Source organism: Octopus sinensis, linkage group LG19, assembly GCF_006345805.1.
Source record: "Octopus sinensis linkage group LG19, ASM634580v1, whole genome shotgun sequence".
NCBI lineage: Eukaryota > Metazoa > Mollusca > Cephalopoda > Octopoda > Octopodidae > Octopus > Octopus sinensis.
Window position 1 is genome coordinate 12,646,597 of NC_043015.1, and position 16,146 is coordinate 12,662,742.

Genomic DNA, 16,146 nt, shown 5'->3' on the forward strand with positions numbered 1-16,146 from the left:
CCAATAACACAGTAACTGTTCTATTCATTGATCTTGTTGTTACTGCATAAAACATTCTCATAGAGTCAGTATTTGCTACCTTCCTTCATTTGATCATTTCTTATTCCCAGTAAAACCTCAACACATGATATGATATTTTAGTTGATATGTGAACTGTCATTTGCATTTTACTTGTCAACAACTAACAAAGAAATGTTTAAGTTATACTTCCAAGTCAATGAAGATAAAATGCCTGCTCTTGGGTGCAAAATCAAACAGAAAAAAACTTTCAGTTCTTTCTTACCATCTGCACCATCCAAAATGCCTGGAACATTTTACATGTCCTTTGTTTTGGACCTACTAAAAATGATAATCATAATTTCTTACATAGGTGCAAGATTAAGAATTTGAAAGAGAAGTGTTAGTTGATTAAATCAACCCCAGTACCCCAGTACTTGACAGGTATCTTTTATATTGATTCTAGTTAGATGAAAGACTAAATTGACATTAGTTGTATTTGGAAGCAGAATGTAAGGAGTTAGAACAAAAACCACAACACATTTTGTTCAATACTTTAATGATTTGCCAATCTATTCATTAACAACAACAACAACAATGAAATAATAATAATAATAATAATAATAATAATAATAATAATAATAATAATAATAATAATAATATGGAGTAAGCAAGAACAACATAATACTACAGCCGAATGGCCCTGCAGCCTGAAGCGAACGGCTTCTCATCCCCAGCAAGAAGCTATTTACTTCAAAGAAGGCAGTATCAGAAATATGAGTAAAAAGATAAGCAATCGGAAAGCAGCAGGACCTGTCCATGTACAGGGATTTTGGATTAAAAAAATTTCAGTAAATGCCATAAATTGATCACAGAGCAATTTAATGCATTGATCAATGGAAGAAGAAGAAATCCCGGGCTGGTTACTGAAAAGACGAACAGTGTTGTATCTGAAGGATGCATCAAAGGGAATGCTTCTGATAATTACAGACCAATTTCTTGCCTTCCATTAATGTGGAAGTTACTGTCAGGAGGAACTGCAAAAGAATAAAATTCTTGATGAGAATGACAGAACAAAAAGACTGTAGAAGGAGATGCAGAGGTACCAAAGATCAATTATTGATAGACAAAATGGTAATGCAAGATTGTAGACGAAGGAGAACAAATCTAGGAATGGCTTGGATTGACGATTGCAAAGCTTATGTTATGATTCCCCATTTGTGGATCATTGAGTACTTTGATCTGTTTAGAATTGTGAAGAGTGTAATGTGTTTCCTGAAGAGAAGTATGGTGGGATGGAAAACTGAACTGACATTTTATGGAAAAAGCTTGGGCACCCTGGGTATCAGAAGAGGGATTTTCCAGGGTGATCGCATATCTTTGTTGCTTTTTGTTCTCTGCATGTTACCCCTGACCTTAGTACTTAGGAAAATGAACCTGGGCTACCAACTAAAAGAAAAATCCCAAACAATCAACCACCTCCTCTTCATGGATGATTTGAAACTGTATGGCAAGGATGAAACACAAGTGAGTTCCTTGGTGAACACAGTCCACTGTTTTAGTACTGCTATTAGAATGGAATTTGGACTCAAGAAATGCAGAATAATCTGCCTAAAAAGAGGCAAGGTACAATCCTTAGCAGGGATAGAATTGCTGAATAAAGGCTTGATTAAACAAATTGAGACAGGTTACAAATACCTTGGTGTACTAGAGTTCAATGAGATAATGGAGAAGGAAATGAAAGAGAAATTGAGGATGGAATATTTCCAAAGATTGGTGTTGCACTCAAAATTGACCAGATGGAATAAAATCCAAGCAGTTAATATGTGAGCAATAGCATCACTTCAGTATGGAGTGGGAATTATAAAATGGCAAAAGACAGAAGTAATGAAAATGGATACCAAGGCCAGAAAAATGCTGACTACATGGAGCCTTCCACCCTAAGAGTGACACCGATAGGCTGTACTTGTCTAAAATAAAGGGTGGGAGAGGTCTGATCAGTTGCTAGGACTGTATTGAAGCAGAGGAAAACAGCTTAGGATGGTATATAAAAAATGCTGTGAACCATTGTTGAAAAAAAAGTTCAGTAATTGCCAGCATCATAAAAACTGAAAATTATGTAATGAAAGAAAAATTTGAACAAGAAATGAACAAAAAAAGGAAAAAGCGTGGAAAGGGAAAAAATATACAGTCAGTTTGCAAGAGATGAGAATGCCAAAACGGATACAGAGGACCGGTGGCTATGTATGAAGAGGAGTGACCTGAAGATAGAGACAGAAGCACTCATATGTGCAGCTCAAGAACAATCATTAAGGACCAACTATGTGAAGTGCAGAATAGACAACACTACTAACAGTGACATATGCAGAATGTGTGGTGAGAGGGATGAAACGGTATGGCACATCATTAGTGAGTGCCATGTGTTGGGAGGGTTTCTTTGGAGTTTGAATAACTCACCTCTGGAAACATCATCCTTAAACGACCCTTATTCAGGGACCTTTTGAGTGGGATGGGATACTCAACCTGAAGAAAATTCTGTCCCACCTGCAAGGCCATGTGCTGTTTATCTTGATATGTGATTACCATGTCATGCTCATAGGGTTGTGATGCCTGTGCCTGGTGTACCTTTATCAGATGGGTATATTGCGCTTCATATATTTGCACCCCAGAGTCATTTCAATGGTATGTGCTGCTCTCTCACTCAATAATAGTAATAAATTTTTTTTCTAACATAAGCACATGGCCATGCATTTATACAGAATATAAAAGAACATAATCAAATACTAGAAGGCATTCTATTCATTACTTTACTGATCTTGGGAATCTAATAACCTTAATTGCCATCAAATTACAACTCACCAACATAAACAAAACACAATCACTGTCCAACAAAATAACACAACTTACATAGTACATATTCTGACATGAACAGACAAAAGCATTAAACACTAAATCAAAACCTCCAAACAAAGCTAATCAGAAATAACATGCAAACATTATGTTACTCTCTCAAGAGAGAATGTGCTGCACACATCTCAGGAATATGGAGGTGTACCTGATGAAGCAATAGGTGCTTGAATGAAACTTGCTAAAAACATAATACTAATGTTTACAATAATGTGATAATAATAATTATGATTATAACCATCTTCATATTTTAATACTTGTAGGTCTTAATTTCAAACAGTATTGAACACACAGCAGTACTTATTCGAAAAATTTGTGAACTTTGTCTGATGAGATCAACAAAATCTCAGAAAGAATGGCTTAATCGTGATTGGCTAAAGGAGGATATTTCAGAGGTATATAACAATGATTGTTTAAAAATGAACGCATACATGCACATATCAGAATGCACTCATGCAAGAAAGCACACTTATATACACATGCATGCACACACTCACACACACACACATGCACACTAGAATGCACATACACTCATACATCATTTGCTTCTTACTGAAAGTATCTGATCACATTGGAATACATGCTCTTTTACTTTTTGTGGAAATGATGGATTCCACTAGTCAGGAGGTCCATCTACTTCTAATATCCATTCCATTAGGGAGGTGGGAGTCTTAGGATGGCATGATTGATGATACATACACTAACTCTATGACATTTTCAGAAATTTCTGAATAGCAATGGCAGTAAATAAATGTGGTTGTCATTTGTGAGATATCTTCCTGCAAATTGTTTCTTTGACTGCATTGCAGTCTTAGGTTAAGTGCAGAATGAGGTTTGGTACCTGGTATTTGGAATATTGCCAAGTACTTAGTGCACGCTGCCAAAAGGGCAAATGCGCTTGGTGGAATGTTTTTGCATTTGCCTTCTATAGAAGCTTCATTGTCAGTATGAATTATGATGTCTTGGGAACAATTCTGGGTATCAACAAGAACAATTTAACTAATCTCTTCTGGAGAACTTTCAGGTAAATCTCATGGACAGCTTCTAAAAGTCCTTTATCTGGTGGTGTTAAAGTGGTGTATTTTATCCATTGCTTTACTGAGAGTGTTTATCCATTGCTTTACTGGATTGTTTCCAGTTCAAGATAAACTCTGCAGGTATGGCAATGCCATCATATGGACCTGTCCAAGAGGAGTTCAGAATAATGAAAATTGTTTTGCATGCATTTATTCAATATTGAAATATTCTTTATTTGTTACATTATTTATCACATGTACAATAAATCCAGCTTTGAACTGGGTACATTGAAGGGTTTTTCTGTCTCTAGTGGCTATGAGAAAAGAGGTAGTGTGATGGACAAAATTGCAAGGACTGAATATAAATACTTTCCTCTTCAGTGCTTATCAACCATTTTAGCTTCAACTTGAAAAAGTAGATGAAAGTAGAAAGGGAAGAGCTGTCCTCTGGGAAATTTGTTGTGAATGGTGAATGTGGTGTGGCTAGGTGCCTCCTAACTCAATTTTGATTTGTTCATAGGTGAATCTATAGATATATTAACAGATATGCAGATAGAGAGATATATTGGTTTCAAATTCTGGCACAAGGCCAGCAATTTCGAGGGAGGGGTTAAGTTGATTACATCAACCCCAGTGCTCAGCTGAAACTTATTTTGTTGACCCGAAAGAATGAAAGACAAAGTCTTCCTCAGTGGAATTTGAATTCAGAACATAAACACGAACAAAATGTTGTTAATGATTCTGCAAGCTACCTTTGAATCTGTCAAAGATTCTGCTTTTGATAGAAAGATATTTTAATAGATATACAAGTAAATATGTTGCTGAACTGAACTGAAATGAAAAAGAAATGAAAATAATCTTAATTGGTAAACAATTTTAACTGAGCCTTCGTGGTTGTTGGACAGTGAAAAGTGTAAGTTTATATATATATATATAATTTAGAGAAAAACCACTATTAAACAATTCAATAAAGAAAGATGTTATTCACACCATATAGAAAACATATACTATAAAAAAAATCTTATTTTAAATCAATAAAGTACAATAAATAGTAAATAGTAGAAAAAAGACTACACACATTTCATGGCTTTATTTTCAAATAGATAATAATAATAATAAAATCAATTCCTTTCAAAATATATTTAAAAATATAGTCACTCATCAGTTCTAAGATAATAAATAATAAAAAATAATAAGAGAATAAATGTACTTATCTTAATTTATACTAATTATCAAATAAATATCTTTTCGAAAAGATAAGTTATATTTTTATTGTAAGAAATATTGTTAAATGCTTTTCGATTATTTATAGTTAATACATGTATTTTTTTTTATATATTTATTTGATAATTAGTATAAGTTAAGATAAGTACATTTATTCTATTATTATATAGCTAGCTATATGACACACGAACCTATGTCCATTATAACCTTCAAACAGGGGAGGTCAGCCACTTCCTCTTGCTGGTCAGGCATCTGCAGACATGTTTCAGGGTATTTGCCCTTTATCAATGCAGAGTAGCCGAACTCAGCAGGCGTTGCTGCTGACCATCTATCTGTTCGAAGGATTATTTACCTAATTTCAGCGGAATACATCCACTGGTTTTCAAAAATAGAAATATTATTTCTAAGTCTCTCTAAAGACGAGGGCCTCTTGGAGCTAATCAACGGCAGCTTTCTTCCTATATTTATGGACTGCCATATTAGCTTGGCGATAACTCTTAATATCCAGTACCGTTACCGTAGTCTCCTTTAGAGAGACTTAGAAATAATAATATTTCTATGTTTGTATGTTTGGCTTTGGTCTAATTCTCTTATTTCATTTGCTTTATCTAATGTGATGTTGCTACTTTTAACTAGTTTTCCTCTTTTTGAGGTTGTAAGCCAAATTTCATGTTTATTTCTTTGGTAAATCCATGTACTGTCTGTAGTAATATTTCCAGCTGTTTATTATTTGTAGCGTACACTTTTTGATCATCCCTATATAAGAGGTGGCTGATTGTTCTGCCGTAGCCAAGGAGTGGAGAGTGTGTCTCCCTGGAATATTCCTCTTCTAATGGAAATAGCTTTGGTTTTTATGAGTTCCTCTTTTGTCTCGAGCTGTAAACACTGTCTGCATTTATTCACGGAATGTTTCATCATCATCATACCACCACCACCACCACCACCACCACCACCACCATCATCATCATCATTATTATTATTATTATTATTATTATTATTATTATTATTATTATTATTATTATTATTATTATTATTATTATTATTATTACAGCCAGAAAAGCATCTTCTTTGTTGGCCATGTATTAACCTCTTCAAGTAAGTAAAATCAGTTTCATTAATTTTTACTATTTAGATTTTCTTATTATTTTCTTTAATTTCAAGTTTTGAAATATAAATAAAAATATAGAGTTAAAATGTATTAAGGGCATTCCTTTATAGATAGTATAATGATTGTGTATTGAAAAAGCAAATATTAGGAGTCTTAATTCTGTTTCTAGCATTGAACTGGGATATAAAAAACAATCTTAAAATCTTTTTGTAAGATCAGTGCTTTATACTTAATGTAGTGGATCAAGAAATTTTGGTTAATTAAAATTACATCCGTTGTGGGAAGAAAGAATCATTTGCTTAATTATCAATTCTGGTCAATAAAGGTAGGAGAAACAACTTTAAAGTTTTAATTGATCAACGATTTGTTATCATAACTTTTTGATGTAGTTTTTTAATGTAAAACAATAAAAAAACTGACTAATAGGTGTCCAGTTTAAAAAAGTTTTTACTATCTTAAAATATGGACATGGATCAGTTAGGAAAATAAAAGCAATGTTTAATTAAACTTTTAGACTACTCTTGAAATGCAGTTCAGTTGTTGAGTTTACAGCAACAATGTTATGATATTTGGTAAATGATAAAAGCTTTGTGGCAAGTTGAAACACTTTCATTCAAATTAAGCCTTGGAATATTATTCTGTTTGTAAGATAGGTACTACTTTAGTGTGCAATCTGCTGCAGTATCCATAGTCTCTGCTGTGAAATGACCAAATCTGGGTTAAGGTTTTTGATTTGGTTTAGGATTAGGATAAGATTTCATGCTAAGTAAACTGCATGCTAAGGTGTAAATGACCAGGTAGACTGCATGCTAAAGTCTAAATGACCAGGTAGACTGCATGCTTAAGTGTAAATGGCCAGTTAAGCCACATGGTAAAGTGGCACTGTAAAATACATGCTCATATATTATATAATAAATAAGATCTACTTAAACAAATTCTTTCAACTAATTATTTCTTTACAACTAATTATTTGTTCAGATTTTTGTTTTTACTATTTTATTAAAATTATATTTATTACTTTTTTTTCATCAGTGCTCAGTTACTTTTCAAGTCATGTCCACTCAAAGAGCTTGTGAAAATGTCTTCTGAAGACTTTCAAGTTAAATTCCCTTACATATCTCCAAATATTTTTCATGTAAGTAGATATTAATGTCTATATGTAGCACCTCATTCCTAACAATAAGGTAACTTTGTGTTTGAGAATAAATTTTCTCCATGTTGTTTCTTGTATGTTTATGATGTGTACATTTGCTTGCAAGCTTGTGTGTGTTCTGTATTGATCACATTATAAATTATCTGTGGAAACGATTTTAGAAGTTTTAAGATTAGATACAAGTAAAAAAATGTAACTATACTTTATGAAGCCAAATGACTTTCAATAACTTGATTTAATTATTAGGTTTTATGGCAACTCTAGCAACCTAATAGATAGATAGATAGATTGACAGATAGGCAGACAGAGAAGCTGATAGATAGATAGATAGATAGATAGATAGATAGATAGATAGATAGATAGATAGATAGATAGATAGATAGATAGGTAGGTAGGTAGCTAGGTAGCTAGGTAGCTAGGTAGGTATGTAGGTAGGTAGGTAGCTAGGTAGGTAGGTAGCTAGGTAGGTAGGTAGATAGATAGATAGATAAATAGATAGATTGATTGATTGTTTGATTGATTGATTGATTGATTGATTGATTGATGGACGGATGGACAGGCATCAGGTGAAATGGTTCTGAGTAGTGAAAACGTTTTATCACAGAAAATCTGGTGGAGTAAGCAGTTCTGCTCATATTTACTTACCACAGCAGAATACTACAGTTACAAAGGTGATGGGTGGTGGGAATGTCTTGAGGAGGAAATTGGGTAAAGAGCCCATTTGTGCAGATATTTCCCTTCTCTCTGTTAGGAGGCACAAGGACTGATACACTCCAATGTCTGAAGCAAGTTATAGTATAAAAGAGTATCCATATATATTTTATACATTTTTCCAAGTGAGCTATTTTTGCCATTTTAAACCATACTTTGATAATATTTTATGGGATAAATCTTTTCCCAATGCTTTCAAATGATGAGATTTTGGCAGCTGGCAGAAAATGGTTGAAAAGCTGTCAGATTACTCTCTGACAATATAATGGAAATATATAAAGTGTATGTAAGTAAACTGATATTCTATTTGAATTAATAATAACTTATCTAAAAACATTCAAATATATAATTGAATACTTTCTTATCTAGACACAAAAACTTAGAATTATGAAAAGCTGATATTAAGTGAAACTAAGGATTAATACTGGTTATAACTGAAACTATTCTAAATGGAGATTACTTTAAGGACAAACCTGAATTAATTCAGAAATTAACTGTGACATATATAAGCAATAGACATTTAAAACATTTAGTTTTAGTTATGATATGTGAAAATATCAGAGTCAGTTAAGTGATCAATTTACTTGACTATTAATTAATATCCTGGTTAATTTGCTTCACTATTAATCCATATTCCTGTCTTCCAAATGACATTGCCATTATACAAGGTATATTACTCTATCAGCCTAAATCATCACTAGCATTTCACAGTTGACAATACACTAGGTATTTAGTGGAAATGTATCTGCTTTGGTAACTCATGCAAATCCTAGAATTTATTTATTGTTCATTTTATGTTTGTATATAAAAGATGAGGACTTAAAATTGTAATAAGAGTGTTCTTAATATCTTCTGATATTTTTGTAAGAATAATTACCCAGAATTTGCATTAAATAAAGTTATCTGATGAACAAAATTATCTATTTCATAAGATGAAGTATGCTTTTTTATCTTTTAAATAGATGTTTCATAATATTGCAAATGAAGACAACAGCTTAAAATTATCAAATAACTATAACCAACAAACAAGCCAAAAGGAGTCATTAACACCTGATTTTAATGACATAAAATTAGAATGTGACATCATTTCTATTGAAGATAGTCCCGAGATTCTCCAATCTAAGCCTTTGCTGCATCTTTGGTCACCAAATCAAGAACAAAAAGAAGATACTCAATATATAGACACACCTGGCTCTTTGATGACATTTCCTCTAAAGGAAGAACCAAATGAAGAGCCGTATTATTTTGGAAGCTGTAGCAACTTTTTACAAAAACCCAATGAGGATTTAAACAAGAGTTTATTACCTGAACTGATGATAATGGATAACAGATCTTTTGAAATAAATTGGAAGGATAATATAAAAAATATATGGATGGGATCAGTTTCTAATCCTTGTACATCTGTTGATAAAATGACAGGAAAAAATAATGATTTGACCAACAACTATTTGAATAACCAGAACAAAATGAGATATGGAAATAAAAAATTATTCAGATCTCCTGAACTACCTTCAAGAACTGAATATTTAACTCATCACTACAACAGTCAACAAAATAATGACTCTATCCATGTGCGTAATCCTAACAGCCATTATAAAGATTTACATTTTATTGAGGAAAGCAATGATAGTAAAGAAACTAATGATGATATTTGGGGATTTTCATCAAATAAAAGGTCTCGAGATTCTGAAATTAATGAACTTTTGAGTAAAGCTAAAAGACAAAAGGAAATTTTATCTGAAAAACAGAAATATGGTTGGAAATACTCAAAGCCATGGTCTTTTTCTCCTCCTCCTCCTCTTCATTCTCAACTGAAAAGCTCTCCAACTAGTATGCTTAATATGAATAATAAAGAATTAAATCTTTTACTTGATGTTCAATCAGATTTGAAACCACCCATGATTCCAAAACAAAAGCAAATATGGCTTAAAAAAGAAAGACTAGTTGACAGTATTTTTCTCAAACCAAACAGTTTTGCTCATCAAAATACACAAGAAACTGCTCCCACTCCTTCAAATGATTCTTCAAACCAATACTATGAGTTAATGATGCAAAACATGTTTCAGAAGTCTAATCCTGCTAATATAGTTCATCCTAAGCCAAAACTTACGCCTGTATTACACACTGAAGAGAGACATTCATCTGAAAATCTTGACTCTAATCAAAACAGTTTTCACCAGCCATTTTATCAAGAAGTTCAGATAGATTCAGGTCTTGAAAATGTCCACTCATTGACTACAAATAATAGCAGGTGTTTTGAATTCCCTAATAATGTTTCTTGTAAACCTTATCAATTTGATGAAGTCAAATCTTTAAAGCAAAGAGTGAAATATGTCACTAATGATTTTACTCAACGTTTGAGGTATATTCCCCAAAAGGATGGTTAGTATACATAATGTTTCACTGTTTGAATTTTATGCATAAGTCAAAGATTTTCTCTAGAGAAATATATTTAACCAGATAATTAAAAAAAATACAATTTGTCAGTCTTCAAGGTCTAGATTAATATATTGTTTAGTGGTTTTCATTTGCTATTGATACAGAGCTCATGGGAGATGATGTTTAATATAAATCAAGAAATATCATCATCATCAAAATAATAATAATAATAATAATATAATAATAATAATAATAATAATAGTAGTAGTAGTAGTAGTAGTAGTAGTAGTAGTAATAATAATAATAATAATAATAATCCTTTCTACTAAAAGCACAAGGCTTGAAATTTGTGGGGAGGGGACTGGTTAATTACATCATCCCCAGTGTTTTACTGGTACTTAATTTATCAACCCCAAGAGGACAAAAGGGAAAGATGACGGTGGCAGAATTTGAACTCAGAATGTAGCAACAGGCAAAATACCACTAAGCATTTTGTCCAGCTTGCTAATGATTCTGCCAGCTTGCCACCTTAGTAATAATAATAATAATAATAATAATAATAATAATAATAATAATAATAATAATAATAATAATAATAATAATAATAATAATATAATAATAATAATAATAATAATAATAATAATAATAATAATAATAATAATAATGATAATAATAATGACAATAATAACAATCCTTTCTACAAAAAGCATGAGGCCTAAAATTTGTGGGGAGGGGACTAGTCAATTACATTGACCCCAGTGTTTCACTGGTACTTAATTTATTGACCTTGAAAGATGAACAGCAAAGTCAGCCTCTGCGGAATTTGAACTCAGAATGTAGAAACGGGTGAAATACTGCAAAGCATTTCATCTAGCATGCTAATAATTCTGCCAGCTCACCACCTAATGATGATGATGATGATGATGATGGTGGTGGTGGTGGTGGTGGTGGTGGTGGTGGTGATGATGTCATAGTCTCAGTAGTTGTAGGGGCACTCAGAGCACTAACAACCAAGTTTGTTTGATTTACAAAGAATGTGAATCTTTGTTCATCTTCATTGTCTTTATTTTTTTCTTTATTTCCTGAGATTTTATTGTCATTTGGAAGAAATTGTTTCTCTTCACCTGTTTCCATTGTTTTAGGTTGAGTCTTCTTTATCTGCAATTTTTTTCGTTTTGTTTCCTTTATTTTTTTGCATTTGTAAATTTTCATCCCATTGTATACATGTGTGTGTGTGTGTGTGTAATATGTGTATATATCTATATGTGTGTGTCTTTGTGTTTGTGTCTATCTCTACCACCACCACCACTTGACAGCCAGTATAGTTTGTTTATATCTCTGTAACATAGCAGTTCAGCAAGTGAGACTGATAGACTAAGTATCAGACTTTAAAAAAATAAATGCTGAAGAAAATTTGTTCAACTAAAAACCCTTCAAGACAATGCCCCTTACTACCACTGCCACCACCCCACATGGCCTCAGTCCAATGGCAGAAACTAGTAAAAGATAACTGAAAGATAAATGAAAAGATATCTTTTTTTTTTTCCTGCTGCCTTCTTTCAAAAGTGTTAAGACCCCTTTCCTGATAGCAATGGAATTTGTGGCATCTGTTAACAACTAGTAATTAGATTTGTTTTGATTATCTTTAGAGATTTTATAAACTTACATAAAATCTCATCTGCATTTCTCAGTAAATATGAACTCATGTCTACATAAGATATTAATGTAAATTAAATTTGCATCTCTTTATAACAATACTTAATGTTTATTTCTTATTCATCAAATGTTACTTTTTTCATGCTTAGAAGTACAGCAGGAATTACCAAGAGATTCAAATATTCAGCGAAAATCTCCCTATTTCAAAGACTATGAAAAACAAGTAAGACTTAATTTCCTTAATTTTCATCAGAATTTAATCTTTATTGAAAGCAATATTTACTACTACTTGCCATATTTGAATTCATTTGATAAGTTCATGCTACTCTCTCTCTCTCTCTCTCTCTCTCTCTCTCTCTCTCTCTATTTCTCTTGCTCTGAGTGTGTACATGTGGGTGTGTCATCATCATAATCATCACCCTCATTTTAATGTCTACTTTTCCATGGGCTGGATGGAGATTATTGAAGCAGAATTTATACAGCTGGATGCCCTTTCTGTCACCAACCCTCACTCGTTTTCAAGCACAGAAATATTTCCTCATGAGTAGACATTTTTGTATAACAGTGACACTCATATATGACAATCACATGATGTCCAGAAAGGGAAGTACAAGCATACACACACTCCAAATCACACACACATACATTGTGTGTGTGCGTGCACACAAACACACATACATGGACACATACATACACACACACAACACACACACACAAACACTCACACACACACACGCACACACATACACACACACATTGGCATGATTGTGTATCATCAGATAATACGCTTTAAGGCCAAACCCCCTTATGGATAGGAAACTCAGGGTAACCCCATAAACCAGCCTACCCCATTATATATATATATATATATATCAGGCATGGCGGTGTGGTAAGAAGTTTGCTTCCCAGCCACATGGTTCCTGGTTCAGTCCCACTGTGTGGTACTTTGGACAAGTGTCTTCTATTATAGCCCTGGGCCAACCAAAGCCTTCTGGGTGAATTTGGTAGATGGAGACTGAAAGAAGCCTGTCGTATATATATATATATAATATATATATATATATATATATATATATATATGTGTGTGTGTGTGTATATTTGTGTGTCTGTGTTTGTCCCCCTCCATCGCTTGACAACTGATGTTGGTATGCTTACATCCTATAACTTAGTGGTTTGACGAAAGAGACTGACAGAATAAGTACTAGGCTTACAAAGAATAAATCCTGGGGTCGATTTGTTCAACTAAAGGCGGTGCTCCAGCATGGCCACAGTCAAATGACTGAAACAAGTAAAAGAATAAAAGAATATATATCTTTATATATAAAAGTGAGGTTGTTTGCTGTCTGTCTCCTACGATTTAGATTCCTAACTACTCCCACATTTTGCGGTGCAGTGTAACCAAAACTGGGTATCTTATAGTCATGATTCATATCAAGCCCTTCTGGGTATTAGCGCACGTCTACGATGAGTCTACGATTTAAAAAAAATTTACCATCAATTTTTCCCATTTTTAATGCATTTTTGGCATATATAAGGGAAGTAACTCTCTAAAAATTTATTATTATATCTCAGAACGTAAAAAGCTACAGTAACACCCCCCCTTTGTGGTTAGCCATATTGAGATGGCTATTATACTTTACATCTCTAAAAATGCTTATATAGTTATTTCCCTTACAAACCCAAGCAACGCCGGGCGATACTGCTAGTATATTATACATACAACTTATAAAATAAGGGCAAAAGAAAAATTCTAATGCCAAATATGCCGAAAAAAGACAAAATTGTCTATAACCATTATAATTTATGCGTCTCGAAACATGCCGATAGAAATTTCTAAAAAATTTCTTTATTACCATATTGGTCCCAATTTCAGAGTTAATTCATCATAAGAACTTTCCCCTCGTCAGCGATAAATACGTAAGACATAAATGAAATACTTACTCATACCCATATTATACATACATATATATTTCTGTTACCTAGGAGACCAAATTAGTAGTAGGGGAGGATGTATAGAGAGCATAATAGCTAGAATAAGAATAGGGTGGAGAAAATTCAGAGAGCTGTTACCTCTGCTGGCAACCAAAGGTTTTAGCCTTTGAGTGAAGGGCAGGTTGTATGATATATTCATATGGATAGAAATTCTACATGGTTGTGAGTTGTGGGTCCTAAATACAGAAGACATGTGAAGGCTAGAGAGGCTAGTATGCTCCACTGGATTTGTAATGTTTGACAGAGCGCTAGTGTATTGAGAGAGAAATTAGGCATAAGAGGAATGAGATGCAGTATGCAAGGTAGAACACCATGCTGTTTTGGTCATGTGATGCGGATGGATGGATGCTGACAGCTCCATAAAGACGTACCAATCTCTCAAAGTAGATGGAACATGTAGAAGAGGAAGACCTACGAAGACATGGGACAAAATACTGAAGGATGGCTTCAAGATTCTGAAACTTTCAGATGAGATGACAAAGGACTGGGATGCCTGGCACCTTGCTATACTCAAGAAGACCCATACTCAGATCAGAAAGATCCGTATTCCACAGCAGAAGTGTTAAGGCCACCCCCACCTGGTGAAGAGGATTAGCCTGCAAGAATCCTGTGCTGGTACCACATAAAAAGCTCTCATGCCAGTGCCATGAAAAAAGTACTTGTGTCGGTGCAACATAAAAGTGCTCTAGCAGTGCCATATTAAAAGCGCCCAGCACACATTGTAAAGTGGTTGGTGTTAGGAAGGGCATCCAGCCATAAAAACCATACCAAATCAGACTGGAACCTGGTGCAGCTCTCCAGTTTGCCAGCTCTGGTCAAACTGTCCAACCCATGCCAGCATGGAAAATGGACTTTAAAAGATGATGACGTCAATGAAGATGATGTATATATATTGAGAGAGAGAGAGAGAGAGAAAGAAAGAGAGAGAGAGAGAGAGGAAGAGAGAGAGAAAAGAAAATTTAGAAAATGGAGATGTAGCATTAATATAATTTATTATCTGCAGATATCCAACTTATTCTCTTACAGCTGTTTCAGTTTAGCCTAAATGATTAAATGGCAATAATTAAATCATTGTATTAGGCAAAATCTCATCAGAGGAGTAGAAAAGATATACTGTTAGGTTATTAGGTATTGTGTTTTCAAATCATCTCAAATGATAAATAATAAAAAAAAATTGGTGATATAAAAACAAAGGAAAAAGATTATGTGAACAAATCAGTAACAGAAATAAATAAATAAAAAATAAAAATAAAAATAAAAAATAAATATAGAATATATAAATAATAAAAAATTTAAAAAGTCAAAATAGATGAATAAAATAGTAACGGAAATAAATAAAACAAAATTTACATTGGTATAACCCAATAATAAATAACCAAATAAAAGAATAAATGATAAAAATTCAAAATAACCAGATAAAAAAATAAACAAAATAATAAAAAAAATGATAAAAAATAAGAAAGGGTAAAAAGTTTTTTTCTTAAGAAGACTGTAGGGACAGTCATTGAGAGGAGGGGCTGTGTTGAGTCTGAAAGGAGTTTGGGTTTGTAGAGTGAAAATGTAATGCTGTTCCAAGTGGAATCTAGAGTTGGTGGATCCATTGTGCAGGGCAAGGAATGAACACAGTGATATGTGAGGTGGAATTATTGGTCAAGCAAAAATGATGGGTGACAGGGATGTTCATACATAGACAAACATATCGTAGGTGTTTGGTGAACCGTTCGACTGTCTGCTGGCCTGTGTGACCAATGTAAAGTTGGTTGCAGTGATTACTCCTGATGCAGTAAATAAGGCTGGAAGAAGTGCAGGAGAAGGAGTTCCTAATGTAGAGGGTGTGCTGGTTGGGTCCAGTGAGGGAGGTGATGTTAGTGATGAAGGGACAGGTGTGGCAGCCGGATCAGAAGCAAGGGAAGGATCTGGGTAGGGTTGGAATGGTAGATTGCGTAGGTTACAGGCACATTTGAAGGAGGGTGAGGCTGGGTTGGGAAAATACGGAGGGTGAT

General features: G+C 33.5%; 1 protein-coding gene across 1 annotated transcript in view; it reads left to right on the top strand.

Moving 5' to 3' along the window:
• LOC115222320 overlaps positions 1 to 16,146 on the top strand; it is an 89,085-nt gene that overhangs the window by 60,058 nt on the left and 12,881 nt on the right. The window contains exons 24-28 of the mRNA XM_036511420.1: positions 3,168 to 3,299; positions 6,196 to 6,239; positions 7,285 to 7,387; positions 9,079 to 10,498; positions 12,301 to 12,374. Of these exons, the coding sequence (XP_036367313.1) occupies positions 3,168 to 3,299; positions 6,196 to 6,239; positions 7,285 to 7,387; positions 9,079 to 10,498; positions 12,301 to 12,374 (1,773 nt within the window). The remainder of the gene's footprint in view (positions 1 to 3,167; positions 3,300 to 6,195; positions 6,240 to 7,284; positions 7,388 to 9,078; positions 10,499 to 12,300; positions 12,375 to 16,146) is intronic.